At 42.9% G+C, this 26,764-nt stretch overlaps 1 protein-coding gene across 1 annotated transcript in view; it reads right to left on the bottom strand.

Annotated features, from left to right (window-relative positions):
• LOC126092515 (uncharacterized) overlaps positions 1-26,764 on the bottom strand; it is a 698,582-nt gene that overhangs the window by 378,901 nt on the left and 292,917 nt on the right. Inside the window, exon 2 of the mRNA XM_049908142.1 lies at positions 9,329-9,449. Within this exon, the coding sequence (XP_049764099.1) occupies positions 9,329-9,449 (121 nt within the window). The remainder of the gene's footprint in view (positions 1-9,328; positions 9,450-26,764) is intronic.

Genomic DNA, 26,764 nt, shown 5'->3' with positions numbered 1-26,764 from the left:
ATAATATGGATAATGCTGTTATGAATAATGAAGTTTTTTCTTTACAGATGAGGATAATGTTGAAGTTATGTATTTATGCTATGTAGTTATTTAAGTATTTGTTGCAGTTCGTTTTGACAGTAGGTATTTTGTTGCTTAGTAGGATGAATGAAGGTTTTGGAAGGGACAGCTATGGAACACATTTTATACACATTTCACTACTTGTTAATTCGAAGTTCACTACTTTTCAGCATAGTGTGCGTTTCTTCTTTCAGGTCAATAATCCATTTTGTATTTTTTCCAGCAGAAGCTTTTCAAGATACTTACTAAACCTATTACTTATTATACCTGTTCTAGTACTTGCATTTTTATTTTTTACCCATTTGTGTCTATCATTTATACATGTGATCACATTACTGCCTTGTTTCACAATCTTGCTACAGCTGACTCATGACGAATGACGTTACACATTTTTGATTTACAGGAACAACCCACTACCAATTTTCTTTTCTTTTTTTCTCTTCTTGCTTTCTCTTATAATTACCAAACGCAATGCATTGCCAACCAAAAAAAAAATGTATTACCAGTCCAAAATAGTGATACCAGTTTGAGAAAGTTCTGAATAATACTGATCAACTCTGAATAGTATGTCACTTCAGTAATGATACAAAAAATATATATATAAAATAATGCTTTGTAACTGGCTAATAAGTGCCACTGTTTATTGTAATGAGACTACTTATAATGCCCATGATTATTAATGCTATGACTGTAATTAGCTGATTTTTAATAATGACTTCGTAATGATCTGAATGTCACTCAATGAATTGTTATTACTTCTTAATGATCTGAATAATACTGAATGAGGAACAATGTTTTATACTATTCAATATTTGCTGGGCCACTGAGTGCCAATGATGAGTGTAATGTTTTGTACTATTCAGTAATTGCTGGGCCACTGAGTGCCAAGAATTAGTGTAATGTTCTGTACTATTCAATACTTGCTGGCCACTGAGTGCCAATAATTAACATTATTCTGTCATACTAAATAGGCTTTGTAACCGTCCAAGGACTGCCACTGTTTATTGTAATACGATTACCCATGATGCCAATAATTTAATTTTGTGAACATTTTTCTGTAATACTACATTCATGGTACAGAAATGTTCAACACTGGGCTATGAATGCCCCAAATGAAAACTGTAATTGTCAATATTATGTGACTTAATGTCCTTCACCTCATGAGCCAACTACCCTGAATTACTGCAATGTCCATTTGTCCTATCTATCCTAGTGATCATGGAGCACTACCTTTGGGTTTGCACTACTTCTACGTTGGTGTGTCTTGTAAAAGCGTGGTGTTGACACGACATGCTGTCCACCACCATGAGCGATGAAGACGTTATTATGGTTCCACTGTTTAGTGTACCTAATGTACTGCCAAAATGAGAACATGAAATATTACTACGAGAGTTCAGTGTCTTGGCTACACTGGCAAATTCTGATGGGAAAAGAACTTCAAATTGTGTCACCTGGTGTTGTACTTCTGTGGAAAGATATGGACTTTCAGAACAGCTGTGTGCAATCTAAAGTGCTACAACCATGATGCGATCCTTCCCTTTCCTATCCTAATTCTTGTCACATAGTGAAAATCATTTTTTTGCTAACATTATTTATGTTCATGACTATACATTTTTTTTTGATTCGCTGAACTCCAGTACGAGTACAGTTATGTCACTTGTCGATATGATTTTTGCCATTATGTTTATTTATTGCAAAAATACCTAAGACATTTTTTCGATTTGTTCTCAAGTACAGTGTGTGCACTCTTGTCTTTTATATTGTATATACATTTTTTTTAGTATTTTATTTTAATGATATGTTCTGAACTACAGTGCATGTGCACTTATGTTGTGTGTTAATATGTTTTCTACTGAACTCCAGTGCCTGTGCACTTTTCTCATTTTTCAATATGATTTGTACTATTCTGTATATTCAATACTTCAATGCGTATGCACTTATGTCATTTGTTACGAATTGTATATACATTTCATCATTTACTGATATGTTCTCAACTGCAGTGCATGTGCACTCATGTCACTTGTCAACATAATATTTTTTGCCAGTCTGTTTATTTGTTCTGAATATGCTAAAGAATTTTTTCAGTGCCTGTGCACTTTGTTATCTGTCAAATAATTTGTATATACATTTTTCTGATTTGCTACTATGTTTTGTACTCACATTTTGTCTTTGTCTGATATATTTTGTACTTAGTGCGTGTGCACAACATTTAATTCATGTACTACATCTAAATATTCTGTAAGTTGTAGAAGTTTGTTAATTAAAGAAAAATTTTGCCGCGCTTGGCAAGTCCAAATGACTCACCATCGCTGCCAAATTTTTGCCCCCCCAGTGGAGGGTTATGAAACACGTATGTAACATAGCAGCGATGGCGAGGCATTGTAGCATCTGTGACCAGAGAGTATGCGCTTGACCGCGCGAGTGTTGCGAGCGGTTCTCAGTCTGTCAGTCAGTCGTTGCGAGTCTGTAGCTCTGTCTAGTTGAGGGCAGTACTCAGTCAGTAGTCGTTGAGAGCAGTTCAGTGGTAGTCGTCGTGGAGTACGCTAGTAGTCGTCATGCAGAGCAGTCTGTGGGCAACACTGGTCAAGATGCTGAATGAGGTATATTGTTAATTAAGGTAATCATCAGATAATGTAAAGTTTATTTATTGTAATTAATTTCCAACAAGTGCCCCAATAATAATTTTGATTTCAAAAGCAATTTTACAAAAAAAAAAAAAAATTTATTTAATTGAAGTTCCACTTCCCTTAAACAAAAGTCTCAGTTAAATTAAAAAAAAAAAAAAAAAGGAATAATATTATTTGCAATGCGGTTCCTCCAAGCTGTGCGCAAGAATAAGAGCAGAAATGTGACTAGCAGTTACAATGAGGTAAGAATTTAATTCTGATTTTTGTACAGGGCCAAAGACCGATATTTCGGTTTAATTGAATTATCATTATCACTGAGATTTCATTAGCACTGAATTGTTTTTCATTATTTTGCGGAAGCTTACGCAAGAGTCAGATTGCGAATTTTTGTTTCATTGTCTTTGTCAGTAAACTTATTTGCTGGGGATTACGTTAGGTTGTATTCTTGTTAACATTCAAATTATTGTCCGGTCAACATTTTGTGGGAAGGTTTCATTTGGTCCCATTTTTATTAAATATTTCCTTTTAAAAATTTTGTGGGGAGGTTACAACCTACATTGTTCTATATCGCGTTTTTAAACATTCCCGTACAGATGTGGCTCTTTTAGGCAACCTTGGTACAAGTGCTGACTTCGATTCGGAGACGTGTCTATTTATTGTTAGTCATTTGGCAATACAACGGGGGCAATGTGTTAATATTGTTCTCGTGTGTGAAGTAAATCGTCTACACGTTTCTGATCATTTTATCTCTACTGCTGTTTTGTCTCGTCGTTTAGCAATGGACATCATACCTCTCAGCGCATATGGGCGGAAGGTGGGCCCTCAGCAGTACCATCAGCCCCTCTTCAGTAAAAATCTTTTAAAAATATTAGTAATTATGGAACAAATGCAAATGTGATTAAAAGATGAGAAGTTTTCAGATGACTTACAAAGTCTAGAAAACAGAGACAAATTTGTTGGCAGTCACATAAAACATTGGAACTGTTGACTGTCTTTGTGGTTAAACGGAAAGCTGAAGAACTAAAAAACGAAAACCAAGATATGTATTTAAAACACAATACAGAAATGTTGGCGATCTTCTGAAAAAGACAGTCACTGCACTTTCGCCTAAAAGCGTCATGCTCGGGGAGAAAAGGATTTGGGGAGGGGAAAAATGACCTATAAGGTGGAATAGTGTGTTAGCATTTTGGAAAACACTTTTCAGCCATGGAGTTACTGTAGTTAGATGAACGCATGTCGAAAGTGTACTGCATAAGCGGAACATGAAAGAATAAGGAACCACTAGAGTACCGTATTTTATAGAACTTATAGTATGGGGTGTGACACTATTAGATTATGGTTCCTTGACTGTACATACATTTAAAAGAATGTTATGGAACAGAAAGAGGGACATGTGAGTCCATCTGTCAGCGAGCAGTTACGGCTACACAAAGTGCATTGGACAGCGTTCACACCTTCAATCGCTGCCAACTGGCTAGCAGTCGGACACATCGCGACATCTCTTGGGGCTTCCTTCAACTACTCACGGCTAGTCGGACGCACAAGCTATTCCTACCAGCAATCTGGTAGCTGTCATTTCAGATTTCAGTATTATTCATCTATATGGTTGACAGAAGTTCTGCTTAGATGCATACTAAATATGCACTTTAAAATTAAAGTGCTTCTCACGACAACGAAAACGCCTTGTACTTCCTCAACAACTTTCGGAAGTTTGTTTTGCCAAACTTCATGACAAATACACGACTGATCTATCAAATGCAATTAATCTCTCTCTGCACTTCTTTTCCTCCCCACACCCCACCCTAGTCTGTCTCATTCTTTGCCGCTACTTACATCTCCATCTGCATCTATATGTGCAAATCACTGTGAAGTGTATGGCAGAGGATACTTTCCATTGTGCCAGTCATTACTGTTTCCTCCTGTTCATTCACTGATGAGCACGGGAAGAATGATTTCTTAAACGCCTGTGCGTGTGCTGTGGACAGTCTAATCTTGTCTTTGCAATGCGTAGGGGTTGCAGTATATTCTTAGGCTCATCACTTAAAGCTGGTGTTTGAAACTTCGCAAGTAGGCATTCTCGGGATAGTTTGCGTCTATCTTCAAGTGTCTGCCAGATCATTTGATACCATGTAAACTTTTTTACACCCAAGTATCTGTATCAGTTGACATATTCCAGTTATGACTCGTTGATACTGGATTCGTGGGATACTATGTCTTTTCGCTTCGAGAGGTGCATAATATTACATTTCTGAACATTTAAAGCAAGTTGCCAATCTTTCCACCACTTTGAGATCTTATCAAAATGCGACTGAATGTTTGTGCGAAAAGTCTGAGGTTACTATTAATATTGTCTGCTAGGTCATTAATAGATACAAATAGCGAGGATGCCAACACACTTCACTTCAGCACGCCCGAATTTATTTGTACATCTGTCGAGGACAGTCCATGCAATATGAGATGCTACGTCCCCCCTACCACGAAAGCGTCATTCCAGTCATAAGCTCCGCATGATACCCCCTCCCGCGCATACGAGCGTACTTTTGACAATAAGCTTGGTGTTAAAACAGGAAGGAAGTCAACAAATTTAATCTGTATTTTATAGCAGATCTAGATTTCAGTTACAGTATAGCAATCACCAATGCACATGAAGTGAGTCACATGGACCGGATAGATTTCTTAACGCCCATTTTATTACAAGAGCTTAGCATGTACGTAGCTAACAGCTATGCTAAGGTCGTGTACTAAATGTTCGTTTAGACGCGTCTAGCTGACTTCCTTCCTGTTTGGATTACATCCAGTCGGTGGGCACAACGGTTCCAATCGAGTCCAGCTTGAAGCGATGGTGTGGTACTGAAACAAATATTTTCCGGAAATCGTGGAGTACTGCCTGTACGTGACATGATCCACGTCTTTCAGCATGTCATGTGAGAAAGTACAAAGTGAGTTACACATGTTCGATGTTTCTTTAATCCATGCTGGCTGGCATTACGTTTGAGCTCAGAATACGTTCTGTGATTCTACAACAAGTAGATTTCTAGGACATTCTAGAGTAATTTGTGGATCGCTTATGCTACCCTTTTAGTGCAGAGGCGAGACTTGTGCTACCTTCCATTGTATTGGGCACGAATTTTACTAGAGAGATCTATGGTAGATTATTGTAAAGAGGTGCTAACTCAGCCACAAATTCGATATAGAATCTGATAGGGATTCCATCGGGCCATCGAGTTTTCTTCAGTTTTAGCGATTCCAACTGTTTTCAACATCACTGGGGAAACTCTCGTGTGTTTATATCGCGCTCTTTTCCTCTTCTCCTTTTTGTTTCTATTTTGTGTTTCAGGCAACGAAGTGCCGCATTGGGGAAACACTGAAGTTCTATTGCTTTTCTTTGCAATGCTTATTATATGTTGCCATTTGTTTAATCACACGACAGTAGTCTTATAGCAAGGCGTCTGCTTCTTTCAGCTGCATCTGAGTATTCACATTGTCCTAACGATAAATACTAAACTCTGTTTCCGTTTTGATAACAAACACTCGTGTTTTGTTGTAGTGGTTATTTATTTGCAACGAATTTCACACCGATTTTCACCTTGTTAATCAAAGTACGACAACGGACTAGGATCAAACAAAACCAAATCTCGAAAGCTAAAGTTTTTATCTGTCAACAGTCTTTAATCATGGCATTGTCTGGAAATGTAGTATTAAGATTCCTTAATTAATGTTGTGCGTCAAATATTTAACAAGGAAACTGGTCAATAATGAGTTGCATCTCTTCAGAAAAGTTTGGCACAAACACGTAGATATGACTAAGGTTGGATTTAAATAATACGTTAATTAATTCTTCTGTTGTGGCAGAACAACTCTATACAACTCTAACATAATATAGAACATCCACATTTCTGTGCTTTTCGTTTTTAAATGTAAATAACAGTTCCTGTCTGAGACACATATAGATACTAGTTTTCAATGAGAAAAATATCACATGAGCTCTAAATTTAACACAAAGCATATATGGATACAAAACAAGAGAGATACACGTAACACACAATTACGCAGACTGCAGGTGACCGAAAGACAGTGTAAGGGTCTACGGGTATCAATCTACAATTTACATTCCCAGCGACACCAAAAGAGTATCAAGAGTAGTTTTACACTGTGCTACAGTATATGTCACTGTACTGTTTGCCTCTGCAAAATATAAACAACACAACTGGAGAACTTAATACAGGAAGTATGAAAGAATGACTGAAAATCATGACTCAGTTACTGTAGAAATTAATGTTGAACCAACACATCGGAAACGAAATTGTATAAATCAAATACGAAGGCGCAGCAGCAGTTTATTTATTCTGGTATTTATATTACCTTGCGTTTTCATTCTACAATTTAGTGTTCTTAGATTCTGAGAATTTTAATACTGTATCTATTCATTATTGTGCTACTTTTATACCCATTAGATTACCATCATTCTCTGTTACCAAACTATTACCTGTGCGCCATTTGGGATCAAAATTTTTACCCATATATCGTTTGTGACGTATTTCAGAGCCAATGCCCTTCGTGTACTGAACATTTTAGCTCATGTTTCCCTCGTGAAATATTGTTTATGTGCACTCGAAACATCTTGAATTTACATACTTACCAAATTGCAGTAAGTAAACGCCTCTAAGAGTTTAAGAAAGTTAGTTGTAACGTGTCAGACACATGGTTTGAAGTTTACCTGCCTGTTCTGTGAATACGACAAGCAGTTAATATCTGAAGCTTTCTAGGTTTGATTTTCTTTAACAGTAGCAACTTCGAGGACGCTAGTCACGTGTTATCTGCAGATGAACTAATAAGCCCAAAAACACTTTTTAATGAATAAGCACCGAAGCAGAAACACGTAAATCATGAGATAATAGATCTTAATCTCGATACTATTCTATAATAAGTATCTAGTGTGTTGTGAGTTTTATGTTAAGAACCAGATATTCTGATGACAATTCTATGTCAAAGTAAGACTCGCATGTTTGAAGTACTTACAATATGTGATCAAACCGGACACCTCCAAAAACATACGTTTTTCATGTTAGCTGCATTGTGCTGTCACCTACTGCCAGGTACACCATATCACCGATCTCAGTAGTCATTTGACATCGCTAGAGAGCAGAATGGGGCGCTCCGCGGAACTCACGTACTTCGATCGTAGTCAAGTGAATGGGTTCAAAATGGCTCTGAGCTCTATGGGACTTAACTTCTGAGGTCATCAGTCCCCTAGAACTTAGAACTACTTAAATCTAACTACCCTAAGGACATCACACACATCCATGAGCCGGCCGGCCAAGTGACTGGGTTTTACTTGTGTCATACGTCTGCACGCGAGGTTTCCACACTCCTAAACCTTTCCTAGGTCGATTGTTTCCGATGTGATAGTGAAGTGGAAACGTGATGGGACACGTACAGCACAAGAGCGTACAGGCCGACCTCGTCTGCTGACTGACAGAGACCGCCGACAGTTGAAGAGGGTTGTAATGTGTAATAGGTAGACGTCTACCCAGACTATCACACAGGAATTCCAAACTGCCTCAGGATCCACTGAAAGTACTATGACAGTTAGGAGGGAGGTGAGAAAACTTGGATTTCATGGTCGAGCGGCTGCTCGTAAGCCACACATTACGCCGGTAAATTCCAAACGACGCCTAGCCTGGTGTAAGGAGCGTAAATACTGGATGACTGAGCAGTGGAAAAACGTAGTGTGGAGTGACGAATTACGGTACAAAATGTGGCGATCCGATGGCAGGGTGTGGCTATGGCGAATGCCCGGCGAACGTCATTTGCCAGCTCGTGTAGCGCCAAGAGTAAAATTCGGAGACGGTGGTATTATGGTGTTGTCGTGTTTTTCATGGAGGGGGCTTGCACCTCTTGCTGTTTTGCGTGGCACTATCACAACACAGGTCCACGTTGATGTTTTAAGCACCTTCTTGATTTCGGAAGCTGTTGAAGAGCAATTGGGGGATGGCGATTGCATCTTTCAACAAGATAGCACCTGTTCATAATACACGGCCTGTGGCGGAGTGGTTACTCGACAGTAACATCCCTGTAATAGACTGACCTGCACAGATCCTGACCTGAATCCTACAGAACACCTTTGGGATGTTTTGGAACGCCCACTTCGTGCCAGGCCTCACCAACCGACATCGATACCTCTCCTCGGTGCAGCACTCCGTGAAGAACAGGCTGCCATTCCCCAAGAAATGTTCCAGCATCTGATTGAACGTATGCCTGCGAGAGTGGAAGGTGTCATCAAGACAAGGGTGGGCCAACACCATTTTGAATTCCAGCGTTACCGATGGAGGGCGCTACGAACTTGTAAGTCATCTTCAGTCAGGTGTCCGGATACTTTTGATTACATAGTTTATTATACAGTTTATTGCTGTGTGATGCACCTACTCGCTATTAGACAGTAAATTAATTAATGGCATCGGTCTCTTCGTGCTCAGTGGGGAAGTGAATAAATGACTAAATTTAAACTGCATTGATTGAACTGCACACAGTGGTAACATACATAACATTAACAAATGTTTGGAGTTAAATTCAGCCTTGAAAAATAAATGTTGCAAGGGCAGAGTGGGCTTGTTTTTGGAGTGAGTGTGGAGAGTACTTACTCTCGGCAGAGGTCCTGGAGCCGGTGCCTGTGAGCTTGAGCCGCGAGTGCCGGAAGGCGTCGACGGCCGCCCGCGATCCCATGAGCGACCACTTCTGCTGGCTGTGCGGCGACATCGGCTCCTGCAACAACAACAAGACGGCCGGCCGCTCTCAGCTGTGTGCTTACTAGAGCAACACTATGAAACCCAAAAGTTTAGCAAATAAATGCGGAAGCTATACTAAAAAATCAACTAATCGGGACAGATAGGATGGATGGAGTGCAGAATTATTATTGGGTCCACAAGGTTCCATGTTCGGTCCACCAATATTTCCTAGATATTTGTTCTAGGGCAACTAGGGGTTTTTGTAAGTAACACAAGTACTAGAATCAACGAAAGCGGAGTAAATGTTCAATAATTTCCTAAAGGAATTTTTTTTTTCAAATAGTCTCTTAATGCTACTGTATATTTAAGTCCGTGCGTCACTGAGTTGAACAGGCGGACGGAAATTTAAACTGAAAACATCTTATGGAGCTAAAGAAAGTCACGTTCAGTAGCCTCTGCACATGCTATACGTACAAGAATCCAAGAAAATAATAATAATAACAATAATTTCGTGTAGGTTCATAACCTGGCTGAAGTCTTTGTAATGGATGCCACTTCGGTGTCCAGCGTGTCCCTAAACAAATGTTCAAATGTGTGTCAAATCTTATGGGACTTAACTGCTAAGGTCATCAGTCACTAAGCTTACACACAACTTAACCTAAATTATGCTAAGGACAAACACACACACCCATGCCCGAGGGAGGACTCGAAACTCCGCCGAGACCAGAAGCACAGTCCATGACTGCAGCGCCCCAGACCGCTCGGCTAATCCCGCGCGGCCATGTCCCTAACCTACGCAGTTACCCAACAGGGGAAATGGGTCCGACAGTTTGGCTTGGAATGCGAACTACTTGCTGTTTCTGGCGCCTTCTCGCAATGTTGAGAGATGGAGACTAAGTTAAATTGAAATTTGAAATTTGTGGTAAGGTCTTATGGGACCAAACTGATGAGGTCATCGGTCCCTAGCCATACACACTTCTTACTCTAACTTAAACTAACTTACGCCAAGGACAAATCACACACCCATGGGCGAGGAAGGACTCGAACCTCCGACGGAGGGAGCCGCGCGAACCGTGGCAAGATGCCCCGGACCGAGCGGCTACCCCGCGCGACCGTATTCTTTCAGATACTTTCTGCACTGTAGCAGTTATTTCTGTGTATGGTCCAAGGTTCATCGAACTATGTTTGTTGATAGTGACACAACATGCTAAAGCTGTTTTCATCCTCAAGTAATGCCGTCTACAGTGCTACTTAATGCTATCCACGCCAAACTGGGGCGAGTCATTGCACACCATGTGACAAAAGTCACAGAATAGCGATATGCACATATACATATGGCGGTAGTAACGCTTACACTAGTTATAAAAGGGCAGGGCATTCGCTGAGTTGTCATTCGTACTTAAGTGATTCATGTGAAAAGGTTTCCTACGTGACTGTGGACTCACTATGGGAGTTAACAAACTTTGAATGCAGAATGGTAGTTGGAGCTCTAGACACATGGGACATTCCATTTCGAAAATCGTTAGTGAATTCAATATTCCGAGCCTCACAGTGCCGGGGCTGCCAAATTTCATGCGTAACCTCTCACTATGGACATGGCAGTGGCCGACCGCCTTCACTTAACAACCGAGAGCAGCGGCGTTTGCATAGAATTGTCAGTGCTAACAGACAAGCAGAACTGCGAGAAATAACCGCCGAAATCAATGTGAAACCTACGACGAAAGTATCCTTTAGGACAGTGCGGCGAAATGTAGCGTTAATGTGCTATGGCAGCAGAGGATAGACGCGAGTGCCTTTGCTAACAGCACGATGTAACCTGCAGCGCCTCTCCTGGGCTCGTGACTGTATCGGCTGGACTCTAGGCGACTGGAAAATCGCGACCTAGTCAGGTCAAGATTTCAGTTGGTAAGAGCTGATGGTAGGGCTCGAGTGTGGCGCAGACCCCAGGAAATCATGGACTCAAGTTCTCAACAAGGCGCTGTGCAAGCTGGTGGTGGCTCCATAATGGTGTGGGCTTTGTTTACATGGAATGGACTGAGTCTTCTGGTCCAAATGAACCGATTATTGACTGGAAATGGCAATGCTCGGCTTCTTGGAGACCACTTGCAGCAAACAACGATGGAATTTTTGCGGATGACAATGCGCTGTGTCACCGGGCCACAACTGTTTGCGATTGGTTTGAAGAACAGTCTGGGCTATTCCAGCGAATGGTCTGGCCATCCAGGCCGCCCGACATGAACCCTATCGAACATTTATGCGACTTAATCGAGAGGCCAGTTCGCGCCCAAGACTCTACACTGGTAATGCTTTCGGATTGCGGACGGCTGTAGAAGCAGCGTGTCTCAATATTTCTGCCTGGGACTTCCAGCGACTTCTTGAGACCATACCAAGTCGAGTTGGTGCACTACACCGGGTAAATTGAGGCCCGAATCGACATTTTGAGGTATCTCTTTTGTCAACTCAGTACCAACACTACTGACATTAAAATAGCTACACCGTGAAGATGTGCTACAGACGCGAAGCGAAATTTAACCGACAGGAAGAACATGCTGTGATACGCAAATGATTAACTTTTCAGAGCATTCACACAAGGTTGGTGCCGGTGGCGACACCTACAACGTGCCGACATGAGGAAAGTTTCCAACCGATTTCTCATACACAAACAGCAGTTGACCGGCGTTGCCTGGTGAACGGTTGTTGTGATGCCTCGTATAAGGAGGAGAAATGCGTACCATCACGTTTCCATCTTTGACAGAGGTCGGATTGTAACCTATCGCGATTGCGGTTTATCGTATCGCGACATTGCTCCTCGCGTTGGTCGAGATCCAATGACTGTTAGCAGAATATTGAGTCGGTGGGTTCAGGAGGCTAATGCGGAACGCCGTGCTGGATCCCAACGGCCTCGTATCACTAGCAGTCAAGATGACACGCATCTTATCCGCATGGCTGTAACGGATCGTGCAGCCACGTCTCGATCCCTGAGTCAACAGATGGAGACGTTTGCAAGACAACAACCATCTGCACGAACTGTCCGACGACGTTTGCAGCAGCATGGACTATCAGCTCGGAAGCCGTGGCTGCGGTTGCCCTTGACGCTGCATCGCAGACAGGAGCGCCTGCGATGGTGTACTCAACGACGAACCTAGGTGCACGAATGGCAAAACGTCATTTTTTCGGACGAATCCAGGTTCTGTTTACAGCATCATGATGGTCGCATCCGTGTTTGGCGACATCGCGGTGAACGCACATTGGAAGCGTGTATTCGTCATCGCCACACTGGCGTATCACCTGGCGTGATGGTATGGGGTGCCACTGGTTACACGTCTCGGTCACCTCTTGTTCGCATTGACGGCACTTTGAACAGTGGACGTTACATTTCAGATGTATTGCGACCCGTGGCTCTACGCTTCATTCGATCCCTGAGAAACCCTACATTTCAGCAAATTATGTACGACCGCATGTTGCAGGTCCTGTACGGGCCTTTCTGGATACAGAAAATGTTCGACTGCTGCCCTGACCAGCACATTCTCCAGATTTCTCACTAATTGAAAACGTCTGTTCAATGGTGGCCGAGCAACTGGCTCGTCACAGTAGGCCAGTCACTGCTCTTGATGAACTGTGGTATCGTGTTGAAGCTGCATGGGCAGCTGTACCTGTACACGCCATCCAAGCCCTGTTTGACTCAATGCCCGGGCGTATCAAGGCCTTTATTACAGCCAGAGGTGGTTGTTCTGGGTGCTGATTTCTCAGGATCTGTGCACCCAAACTCTGTGAAAATGTAATCACATGTCAGTTCTAGTACAATATACAGGGTGAGTGACCTAACATTACCGCTGGATGTATTTCGTAAACCACATCAAATACTGATGAATCGATTCCACAGACCGAACGTGAGGAGAGGGGCTAGTGTAATTGGTTAATACAAACCATAAAAAAATGCGCGGAAGTATGTTTTTTTAACACAAACCTACGTTTTTTTAAATGGAACCCCGTTAGTTTTGTCCGCACATCTGAACATATAAACAAATACGTAGTCAGTGCCGTTAGTTGCATTGTAAAATGTTAATTACATCCGGAGATATTGTAACCTAATGTTGACGCTTGAGTACCACTCCTCCGCTGTTCGATCGTGTGTATCGGAGAGCCCCGAATTACGTAGGGATCCAAAGGGAACGGTGTTGGACCTTAGGTACAGAAGAGACTGGAACAGCACATTACGTCCACATGCTAACACCTTTTTATTGGTCTATTTCACTGACGCACATCTACATTACCATGAGGGGTGAGGTACACGTACACACGTGGTTTCCGTTTTCAATTACGGAGTGGAATAGAGTGTGTCCCGACATGTTAGGCCAATAGTTGTTCAATGTGGTGGCCATCATTTGCTGCACACAATTGGAATCTCTGGCGTAATGAATGTCGTACACGCCGCAGTACATCTGGTGTAATGTCGCCGCAGGCTGCCACAATACGTTGTTTCATATCCTATGGGGCCAGCCTGTTCTCCTGATCTTACACATCTGGACTTCTTTCTGTGGGGTACGTTAAAGTACCTGTAGCTAAGGTCCATCACCGCTCCCTTTGGATCCCTACGTAATTCGGTGCTCTCCGATACACACGATCGAACAGCGGAGGAGTGGTACTCAAGCGTCAACTTTAGGTTACAAAATCTCCGGATGTAATTAACATTTTATAATGCAACAAACGGCACTGATTACGTATTTGTTTATATGTTCAGATGTGCTAACAAAACTAACGTGGTTGCATTTAAAAAAACGTAGGTTTGTGTTAAAAAACTAACTTCCGTGCATTTTTGTATGGTTTGTATCAAACGATTACACTAGCCCCTCTCCTCACGTTCGGTCTGTGGAATCGGTTCGTCAGTATTTGATGTGGTTTACGAAATATATCCAGCGGTAACGTTAGGTGACTCACCCTGTATATGTCCAATGAATACCCGTTTATCATCTGCATTTCTTCTTGGTGTAGCAATTTTAAGGGCCAGTAGTGTAGTTGTGTTTATGGGACCCTACAGGTGTATTTTGATCGACGCAGCCTCTAGAAACCGAGATAAACCTGCGAAGTTCGTGTCGGCGCCTGGTGAGGTCTCCACACGTGCGCAGAGGAACGAGGTCCGGCCGGGCCTGGACACAAGGAAGGAAGAGGCCGACGGGGTTAATAGAGGGCGCGGGGCTCCAGCGTCACCTGCCCAGCCTCGCCACGGAGGAGCCGCCTCCTAATTTGCCGGAAATTGATTCCAACACCGTCACGCGCATGCTCCAGCCCGCTTGCCGATCCCAGGGAACTACAGGGTCCAATTGTCGCTCTGTGTTTCACCTGCAGGCGAAGCAACGCGCCGAGCGATTGACACCCATATCAACAACACGGCTTCGGCAGTCGGGTGCCGCAGTGCGACAACCAGCGTAATACAGGCGTAAAAAAATCACGGCACATTCATACGATTTCTGGACCTAGGAAACGCGTACGGCAATGAAAAATGCTCCAAATTCTGAGAAAAATACCTGGCTGTAGAGATGAGGGATGGTATACAATACGCACAGGAACGAAAAGGGAGTGGAAGTCAAACAAGAAAGTGAAACTTCCTGGCAGACTAAAACTGTGTGCTGGGAACAAGGAAGTGCTCGGACTAGTCCTTAGCTCCTGCTGCTCAAACCGTACATCGTAGAAGCAATGACGGAAATAAAAAAAGGTTCAGCAGTGGGGTTGAAATTCTGGGACAAAAGATATCGATGATTAGATTCGCTGCTGATATTGACATCCTCAGCGAAAACGGGGGTAATTTTAACGAGATACTCCCCAGCTCAGAGTAGCACTTGCAACCTGCGTCCTCTATTATTTCCTGGATGTATTCCAATATCTGTCTTCCTCTACAGTTTTTGTCCTGTACAGTTCCCTCTAGTGCCATGGAAGTTATTCAAAAATGGTTCAAATGGCTCTGAACACTATGGGACTTAACATATGAGGTCATCAGTCCCCTAGAACTTAGAACTACTTAAACCTAACTAACCTAAGGACATCACACACATCCATGCCCGAGGCAGGATTCGAACCGTCGACGGTCACGGTCGTGTGGTTCCAGACTGATGCGCCTAGAACCGCTCGGCCACACTGGCCAGCTGGAAGTTATTCCCTGATGTCCTCCCATCCTCTCCCTTCTCCTTGTCAGTGCCTTCCATATATTCCTTTCCTCGCCGATTCTCCGGAGAACCTTCACATCCCTTACCTTATCAATCCACATAATTTTCAACATTCTTCTGTAGCATCACATCTCAAGGGCTTCGATTCTTTCCTGTTCTAGTTTCCTCACAGTTCATGTCCCACTGGCATACAAAACTGTGCTCCAAACATACATTCTCACAAATATGTTCTTAAAATTAAGGTCTATGTTTGATACTAGTAGACTTCCCTTGACCGGAAATGCCATTTTTGCCAGTGCTACTCTGCTTTAGATGTCCTCCTTGCTCCATCCGTCACTGAATATTTTGCTACCTAGGTAGCAGAATTCCTTAACTTCATCTACTTTGTGATGATAAATCCTGATGTAAAGCTTCTCGCTTTTCTTATTTCTGCTACGTCTAATTACTTTCGTCTGTCTTCGATTTACTTTCAATTCGTATTCTTTGTTTATTAGGCTGTTCATTCCATTCAGCAGATCCCGTAATTCTTCTTCACTTTCGCTGAGGATAGCAATGTCATCAGCGAATCTTATTATTGATGTCTCTACACCCTGGATTTTAATCTCACTCTTGAAGCTTTCTTTTATTTTTGTCATTGCTTCTTCGATGTATAGATTGAACAGTAAGGGAGAAAGTCTACTCTCTGTCTTACACCCTTTTTATTCCGAGCATTTTGACCTCTTGATTCTTGTACATTTTACGTCTTCCCCTACGGCTTACCCCTATTTTTCTCAGGCTTTCCAACATCTTGCACCATTTTACGTTGTCGAACACTTTTCCAAGGTCGACAAAGCCTATGAACGTCTCTTGATTTTTATTCAGTCTTCCATTATCAACCGCAACGTCAGAATTGCCTTTCTGGCGCCTTCACCTTACCTACAGCCAAACTGTTCGTCATCTGACAGATCCTCAATTTTCTTTCCCTTTATTCTGTGTGTTATTCGTGCCAGTAACTTGGATGTATGAACTGTTAAGCTGATTGTGCGGTAATTCTCACACTTGTCGGCTCTTACGGTCTTGGGAATTGCGTAGATGGACTCGCATTCGGAAGGACGACAGTTCAATCCCGCGTCCGGCCATCCTGATTTAGGTTTTCCGTGATTTCCCTAAATCACTCCAGGCAAATGCCGGGATGGTTCCTCTGAAAGGGCACGGCCGACTTCCTTCCCCATCCTTCCCTAATCCGATGAGACCGATGACCACGCTGTCTGGTCTCCTTTCCCAAACCAACCAACCAACCAATTGTGTAGATAATGTTTTTCCGAAAGTCTCATAGTATATCGCCGCTCTAATACAATCTATATACAAACGTCATCATCGTTTTTTTCGCTTGCACCCAATGATTTTAGAAATTCCGATGGAATATTATTCATCCCTCCTGCCCTATCTTATTTTAAGATTCACAACGCTCTTCTAAATTCGGGTTCTAATAATGGATCTCCTGTCTCTTCTCTATCGACTTCTGTTTCTTCTTCTATCACGTCATCAGAAAAGATAAGGTCACTTTAAAATGATAAACGTTCAGGGAACAGATGGGAATCAATGTCATTAGTGACAAAGTATAGTGTCCCATTCGAAAAGGCTGATTAAAGAAATCGGCCGTGAACTTTTAGAATTATCTTGTTGCAGAACCCCTCTGTCGCCTGAGCTTAATTAATTGTAAGCAGATCATTGATTACTTCGGCCGAATGTGCCTAGCTGGATAGTTCAAATAACTGAATAAAACATCGGCGCCAGATCAGTGTCACTCAGCCCACTGCTCTAAAGCAGCAGTTACGCACATTAATCGCAAAAATTATCTCGATCAAATGACACTGGTTCGATCCCAATATTGTCACTGTTTATCGATTCTAGAATTTCAAATTGGGTGGCGACAACAACACAATCTTTCATTTTGGATGGTCATGCAAAAGACTATACAGGGCGGTCCATTGATAGTGACCGGGCCAAATATCTCACGAAATAAGCATCAAACGAAAAAACTACAAAGAACGAAACTCGGCTACCTTGAAGGGGGAAACCAGATGGCGCTATGGTTGGCCCGCTAGATGGCGCTGCCATAGGTCAAACGGATATCAACTGCGTTTTTTAAAATAGGAACCCCCATTTTTATTAGATATTCGTCTAGTACGTAATGAAATATGAATGTTTTAGTTGGACCACTTTTTTCGCTTTGTGATAGATGGCGCTGTAATAGTCACAAACGTATAAGTACGTAGTATCAGGTAACATTCCGCCAGTGCGGACGGTATTTGCTTCGTGATACATTACACGTGTTAAAATGGACCGTTTAGCAATTGCGGAGAAGGTCGATATTGTATTGATGTATGGCTATTGTGATCAAGATACCTGACGGGCGTGTGCTATGTATGCTGCTGGACGACATCATCCAAGTGTCCGGACCGTTCGCTGGGTAGTTACGTTATGTAAGGAAACAGGAAGTGTTCAGCCACATGTGAATCGTCAGCCACGACCTGCAACAAATGATGATGCCCAAGTAGGTGTTTTAGCTGCTGTCGCGGCTAATCCGCTCATCAGTAGCAGACAAATTGCGCGAGAATCGGGAATCTCAGAAACGTCCCTGTTGAGAATGCTACATCAACAACGACTGCACCCGTACCGTATTTCTATGCACCAGGAATTGCATGTCGACGACTTTGAACGTCGTGTACAGTTCTGCCACTGGGAACAACAGAAATTACGGGACGATGACAAATTTTTAGCACGCGTTCTATTTAGAGACTAAGCGTCATTCACCAACAGCGGTAACGTCAACCGGCATAATATGCACTATTGGGCAACGGAAAGTCCACGATGGCTGCGACAAGTGGAACATCAGCGACCTTGTCGGGTTAATGTATGGTGCAGCATTATGGGAGGAAGGATAATTGGCCCCCATTTTATCGATGGCAATCTAAATTGTGCAATGAATGCTGATTTCCTACGTAATGTTCTAGTGATGTTACTGCAAGATGTTTCACTGCATGACAAAATGGCGATGTACTTCCAACACGATGCAAGTCCGGCACATAGCTCGCGTGCGGTTGAAGCGGTATTGAATAGTATATTTCATGACAGGTGGATTGGTCGTCGAAGCACCATATCATGTCCCGCACGTTCACCGGATCTGACATCCCCGGATTTCTTTCTGAGGGGAAAGTTAAAGGATATTCGCTATCGTGATTCACCGACAACGCCTCACAATACGCGTCAGCGCATTGTCAATGCACGTGCGAACATTACGGAAGGCGAACTACTCTCTGTTGAGAGGAATGTCGTTACACGTTATATCCAAATACATTGAGGTTGACGGACATCATTTAGAGCATTTATTGCATTAATGTGGTATTTACAGGTAATCACGCTGTTACAGCATGCGTTCTCAGAAATGATAAGTTCATAAAGGTACGTGTATCACATTGGAACAACCGAAATAAAATGTTCAAACGTACCTACGTCCTGTATTTTAATTTAAAACATACCTGTTACCAACTGTCCGTCTAAAATTCTGAGCCATATGATTGTGACTATTACAGTGCCATCTATCACAAAGCGAAAAAAGTGGTCCAACTAAAACATTCATATTTCTTTACGTACTACACGAATACGTAATAAAAAATGGGAGTTCCTATTTGGAAAAACGCAGTTGATATCCGTTTTACCTATGGCAGCGCCATCTAGCGGGCCAACCATAGCGCCATCTGGTTTTCCCCCTTCAAGCTAGAGAGGTGTCGTTCTTCGTAATTTTTTCGTTTGATGCTTATTTCGTGAGATATTTGGCCCGGTCATTATAAATGGACCACCCTGTATAAACACAAAAGTATTATTATTATTATTATTATTATTATTATTATTATTATTATTATTGACATTCAGTCACATTTTGTGATTTAGAAGAACGAGCAGTAAACCACTGAGCGAGGGAGAAATCAGAGAAACGAAGGTTTCAGAGAATATCTTTCCATCTTGGATGCCAATTTGTCTTAAATCCATACTCGTCCCACAGGAACGACAGAAGAAATTTTTCTCTCCTACGTCTCCTGGATACCCGAATTACTCTGCGAAAAACTTTGTGCCATGGCACTCCGCCGGGCCACTAACTACTTGGGTTGCTGATATCAGATCATATGTCACGAGCTAGGGTTTTTGGTCGAGGGGTGTGTCCCGGTATAGTCAGTTGGCTGGAGAGCAGGTGGCTGGCAAGTTGTTGCTTTTGGGGGCCTCGGCATGCCGGGCACGTGCCTCGAGAAGTCGCGAGTGGTTAAGTGGGTCGGAGGCAAGCCTTGTCGGCTCACCTAAGGACTGGCAGCGGCGAGTAGCGGGAAGAGCAGCCGATGTTGCGTGCAGCCTGGTCGGAAAATTCAAGGCCCAGATTAGAGGCAAAAACATCCCGTCTTGGAATCCTAGAAGCAACCTCTTCATCATAAGTGAGTGGAGTTATGGTGTTTTCTTATTTTTTGGGTACTTGATATTGCAAGTCCACGTCTATGTTAATGTGAAATTGGACCTGTTACACTATTGGCCATGAAAATTTCTACACCAAGAAGAAATGCAGATGATAAACGGGTATTCATTGGACAGATATATTATACTAGGACTGACATGTGATTACATTTTCACGCAATTTGGGTGCATAGATCCTGAGAAATCAGTACTCAGAACAACCACCTCTGCCAATAAAAACGGCCTTGATACGCCTGGGCATTGAGTCAAACAGAGCTTGGATGGCGTGAACAGGCACAGCTGCCCATGCAGCTTCAACACGATACCACAGTTCATCAAGAGTAGTGACTGGCGTATTGTGACGAGCCAGTTGCTCGGCCACCGTTGACCAGACGTTTTCAATTGGTCAGAGTTTTGGAGAATGTGTTGGCCAGGGCAGCAGTCGAACATTTTCTGAATCCAGAAAGACCCGTACAGGACCTGCAACATGCGATCACGCATTATCCTGCTGAAATGTAGGGTTTCGCAGGGATCGAATGAAGGGTAGAGCCACGGGTCGTAACACGTCTGAAAAGTAACGTCCACTGTTCAAAGTGCCATCAATGCGAACAAGAGGTGACTGAGACATGTAGCCAATGGCACACCATACCATCACCCCGGGTGATACGCCAGTATGGCGATGACGAATACACGCTTCCAATGTGCGTCCCCCGCGATGTCGCCAAACACGGATGCCACCATCATGATGCTGTAAACAGAACCTGGATTCATCCGAAAAGATGATGTTTTGCCATTCGTGTACCCAGGTTCGTCGTGGAGTACACCATCGCAGGCGCTCCTGTATCTGATGCAGCGTCAAGGGCAACCGCAGCCATGGTCTCCGATCTGACTGTCCATTCTGCTGGAAACGTCGTCGAACTGTTCGTGCTGATGGTTGTTGTCTTGCAAACGTCCCCATCTGTTGACTGAGGGATCGAGACGTGGCTGCACGATCCGTTACAGCCATGCGGATAAGATGCCTGTCATCTCGACCGCTAGTGATACCAGGCCGTTGGGCTCCAGCACGGCGTTCCGTCTTACCCTCCTGAACCCATCGATTCCATATTCTGCTAACAATCATTGGATCTCGACCAACGCGAGCAGCAACGTCGCAATACGATAAACCGCAATCGCGATAGGCTACAATCCGACCTTTATCAAAATCGGAAACGTGGTGGTACGCATTTCTCCTCCTTACACGAAGCATCACAACAACGTTTCACCAGGCAACGCCGATCAACTGCTGTTTGTGTATGAGAAATCGGCTGGAAACTTTCCTCATGTCAGCAAGTTGTAGGTGTCGCCACCGGCGCCAACCTTGTGTGAATGCTCTGAAAAGCTAATCATTTGCATATCACAGCATCTTCTTCCTGCCGGTTAAATTTCGCGTGTGTAGCGCGTCATCTTCGTGGTGTAGCAATTGTAATGGCCAGTAGTGTATATTAACGCGCCTCCTAGTGATTGTGTTTATAATCGGTCAGTGTAACATATCGCATTTCGTTGTTCCAGGCCATATTCCTTGCAAGTGTATGAGTATCCTGTTATAAACTGAATGGACGAAATTAAATTTTAAAACTTAATCTTTGTCGGAAGCAAAGCACCCATTGTAGATGAGTAAGTCTTAATCATTGCAACAACAGGCGCTGGTATTTCGCCTTCTAACTTAAAAGTAATTTTAAGGAGTCTTAAGCTTGTAACTTGGATGTGTAGTTGCTTTCGGGACAAGTTGAGATTTCTTAAATCTTTGGCATGCTCGTTTGTAGCCTTCATTTGCACAGATTGCTGTTCCCTTCAGACGACTGTTGGCAGGATAACTTTGGTAGCGGACGACGCGTTCCTTTTCCCTGGGCACGGAGCAGAGACCTGTTTGCTTTCTGCTCCGACGGCAATACCGTTGTCGCACGACGTCTGGGTTGGTTGTTATCTTGCAAACGTCCCCATCTGTTGGCTCAGGGATCGAGATGTGGCTGCACGATCCGTTACAGCCATGCGGATAAGATGCCTGTCATATCGACTGCTAGTGATACTTGGCCGTTGGGATCCAGCACGGCGTTCCGTATTACCCTCCTGAACCCACCGATTCCATATTCTGCTAACAGTCATTGGATCTCGACCAACGCGAGCTGCAATGTCGCAATACGACAAACCGCAATCGCGAAAGGCTACAATCCGACCTTTTTAAAAGTCGGAAAGGTGACGGTACGCATTTCTCCTCCTTACACGAAGCATCACAACAACGTTTCACCAGGCAACGCCGGTCAACTGCTGTTTGTGTATGCTAAATTGGTTGGAAACTTTCCTCATGTCAGTACGTTGTAGGTGTCGCCACCGATCCCAACCTTGTGTGAATGCTCTGAGAAGTTAATCATTTGCATATCACAGCATCTTCTTCCTGCCAGTTAAATGTCGCATCTGTAGCACGTCATCTTCGTGGTGTAGCAATTTTAATGGCCAGTAGTGTATATTAACGAGCCTCCTAGTGATTGTGTTTATAATCAGTCAGTGTAACATATCGCATTTCGTTGTTCCAGGCCATATTCCTTGCAAGTGTATGAGTATCCTGTTATAAACTGAATGGACGAAATTAAATTTGAAACATAATCTTTGTCGGAAGCAAAGCACCCATTGTAGGTGAGTAAGTCTTAATCATTGCAACAACAGGCGCTGGTATTTCGCCTTCTAACTTAAAAGTAATTTTAAGGAGTCTTAAGCTTGTAACTTGGATGTGTAGTTGCTTTCGGGACAAGTTGAGATTTCTTAAATCTTTGGCATGCTCGTTTGTAGCCTTCATTTGCACAGATTGCTGTTTCCTCCAGACGACTGTTGGCAGGATAACTTTGGTAGCGGACGACGCGTTCCTTTTCCCTGGGCACGGAGCAGAGACCTGTTTGCTTTCTGCTCCGACGGCAATACCGTTGTCGCACGACGTCTGGGTTGGTCCGCAGTCTGGTGCCTCTAGCAGCCGCGTCGTCGTTGTTCAGTTTAAGTTGATCGCTTGATGCGTACAACGGCAGAGTGCTGCTGATTAATCAGGAAGCATTAATCTGTCCTATGTGGTGAATGCAGTAAGTCCGTGAGTTTTAAAGCTTGTTCTGCAAGCCCGAAGTTGCTCCTCGCTATACCTCCTCTTTAACTACTCGTTTAAACCTTGCAGCCGTATTCCTACTTAGCGTTAACTTTTAAGGCCTTTTACTTATCAATATAAACCGTTGAACATGTCCTTTCATCTACAGTCATTAACTAACTCCACTCATTGTGGAACTTGCCTGCTTGTTCCTTCTTGGCTGTGATAATCGTGTGCCGTATTTCTCAGCTTACCTTGTATTCTGCTGGTGTGTACCAGTTGGGAGTCACATTTAAATTACATGTCCTCCGAACTTATCTTGTATTTTGGGCAATTTGATTTTTATTAAGGGTAATTCCGAACATTTCTACTGGTGCGAACCAGTTGGGAGTCACATTTAAATTACATGTCCTCGCAGCTTATCTTGTATTTTGGGCACTTGTATTTTTACTATGGCAACTGTCAACTTTTCTGCTGGTGTGTACGAGTTGGGAGTCATATTTAAATTCCATGTCCTCCCAGCTTACCTTGTATTTGGGCAACTGTATTTTTATTAAGGGTCATTATCAATATTTCTGCTGGTATGTACCAGCTGTTAGTCGCATTTAAATTGTATCCCTTACCAGCTTTGGATACATTTAGGGGATTGTGTATTTCATTGATTAAGGGATTTTTTTTTTGTTACGGTTTATACACTGTTATGGGCTTTCCAACAGCCACAATCGGTGGCGTGACTTGATAGGCTTTCTGTATTTTGGATGATCGTTGTGCACTTGTGTTCCCCATGCCTGGAAATTATTAGTACATTTATTGCCTGTCACTGCAATTAATTTTACTGATAAAATTGTTTCTTGAACCCGCTTGCAGTCAAACAGAGTTGGCGTGACTTCTTTCTTGTACTTGGAAACTCTACATTCCTGGTTTAAAGCCCTGCTCTTAATGATATAAATGGCTCTGAGCACTATGGGACTTAACATCTCTGGTCATCAGTCCCCTAGAACTTAGAACTACTTAAACCTAACTAACCTAAGGACATCACACACATCCACGCCCGAGGCAGGATTCGAACCTGCGACCGTAGCGGTCACGCGGTTCCAGACTGAAGCGTCTTTAACCGCACGGCCACACCGGCCGGCTCTTAATGATATAAATTGTTAAAGTTTGTCATTAATGAATTGAGCCTATTTAAGTTTTTAAAATGATTGACAGCGTTGATATTCTTTTAAGAAAGTTTTTAAAGTTGTAGTTATAATATTTTTGCGAAGCAATAAAGTGTATGACGAAATATCCGGGACCACCTCTATGTGTTTTTCCTTAAAGTTGTCCCACTTCTAGTTGTATCAGACTTCATAAAATATGGTTTGTAAAAGTTATATAAAATCTTTCACGGTGTACTGAAGTACTTCTATCATACCCCTATACAGGATGATTGCGTGATAATGTTAACAAATTTCAGGGTGATAGGGAATGGTAAGCGTATTAATCTGAGGCAACGGAACCTGCTCCGGAAACGACCGAGTCGAAAGCTGCAAGCGAAAATCACTGAGACCCTGACGGTGGACCTTTTCCACTACAAGCTCTTTTCTGCCCATATTGTGGGAAGCGGTAGTATGGATCAGAACAAGAACAAATGGTCCAGTAAATATTCGCTCTGAAATGCATACCTAAAAAGTTACGAGCATTTGTTCAGTAGAAGAGATGTGTTCCACAGCACCAAAGATGAAAAAGGGATGCACTTTAGAGTCCATGTTTACTGGAAATTTCTTTTTGTTTTGGTCTATACGACCTCCTCCCAAAATATGGAAAACAAAGAACTTTCAGTAGGAAAGTGTCACAGGCATTACAACTTTCCAATCTATCGTTTCCGGACCACGGCCCCCGGCTTCAAATTGATACACTTACCCTTCTCCATCAACCATTAATGTTTGTATTTACATATGTATGTATTCCTCTACGTTCTACCTCTTCTCCAAACCACAGAATCGATTTCAATCAAATTTGGTACACATATCACATTATGTCTGGAAAGAGGGGATATGGGGTAAGGACACCTACCTCGAATAGGGGTGGACATAGGGGTGAAAAATAGTCCTTCCTTAGGTTACACATGTTAATGTGAGGGGAGCGATCTGCCGATTTAATTAAATGAAATTTCTACTGAAGCCAAGCCAAGTATTTCATGATAACCAGTTTCGACAAGAGCTTGTTATCGTAATCTGATCTTCGGAAATTTAAAGTGCATACTTACCAACCACATAGTGGGAGCACATTCCACTGATAACACAGCGTAGTCACATTGGTTTGTCAAAAATAAGAAGATAAAGACGTACAATACATGTGTCTTGATGATGTGTCAGGGGGAATTTTGTACACTGGTCACTTCTCGGGAAGGTAGTGTGAGCGAGGCCATTCAGACTCAGCCGAGAAGGCGAGGACAATGTGTATTGAATCTCTTCGTCTTATTATTAGTGACAAACCAATGTGCCTACGCTCTATTATCAATGGAATGTGTTCGCACTATGTGATTTGTAACGATGCACTTTAAATTTCCAATGATCAGATGATGACAAGAAGCTGTCGAAATCGGCCATGTGAAATAAATAATATTTAGCGTTCTTGGCTTCAGAAGAAATTTCCGTCCGTAGTTTTTCCTTTATGTAAAGTACCAAAGAACTGCCTGGATTTCCTGCAAGACCGGCGTGTTGTGTGGGTAGTATCAGACTGCTTTGAAGGAGGCATACCAGAGGATGGCCACCGCTGACAGAGAGAGGAGGATATGGATATTGAGAGGGAGGAGAAAGACAGCGAGAGGAGGACAGAAAAAATCGACAGAGAAAGGAAGAGAGCAACATATGCACAGAGACAGAGGGATGGACAGAGTGGAGAGGGACAGGGAGAGAAACGGAAGGAGGAGGAGGTAGAGGAGGAGCAGATGGACAGATGGGGAGGGGGGGTGGGATTGGGCGGCGAGGAGGATATAGACGATAGACAGAGAGGAGAAGAAGAGATGGAAAGAGGAGGGAGGAGAAATTGGCGTAATAGCAGTCTGGAATAAATAAATACCCAGACAACGCAGTGCTTCTCAGCTAAGCTTTTATAGACGTTAAAGTGTAGTTCCTGCTTTTATAAATATCTTTGACAGTTAAATATGAGACTAAGGTTTCTTTTGCATGAGACCTTTGGCTGACATTGTTTTCATATTCTCCGCTGAGTTTCAACGGCCTCGCTCTCACTTCCTTCACAAGAAGCGGCCAATGTACAAAAATGGTTCAAATGGCTCTAAGCACTATGGGACTTAACATCTGAGGCCATCAGTCCCATAGACTGCTACTTAAGCCTAGCGACCCTAAGGACATCACACACATCCATGCCCGAGGCAGGATTCGAACCTGCGACCTTAGCAGCAGCGCGGATCCGGACGGAAGCGCCTAGAACCGCTCGGTCACAACAACCGCCTGGCCAGTGTACACTACTAGCCATTAAACTTGCTACACCAAGAAGAAATGCAGATGATAAACGGATATTCATTGGACAAATATATTATACTAGAACTGACATGTGATTACATTTTCACGCAGTTTACGTGAATAGATCCTGAGAAATCAG

This window comes from Schistocerca cancellata, chromosome 7 (assembly GCF_023864275.1).
Source record: "Schistocerca cancellata isolate TAMUIC-IGC-003103 chromosome 7, iqSchCanc2.1, whole genome shotgun sequence".
Taxonomy (NCBI): Eukaryota; Metazoa; Arthropoda; class Insecta; order Orthoptera; family Acrididae; genus Schistocerca; species Schistocerca cancellata.
Note: the sequence above shows the minus strand (reverse complement) of the source record. Positions and strands in the feature narration are given on the sequence as shown.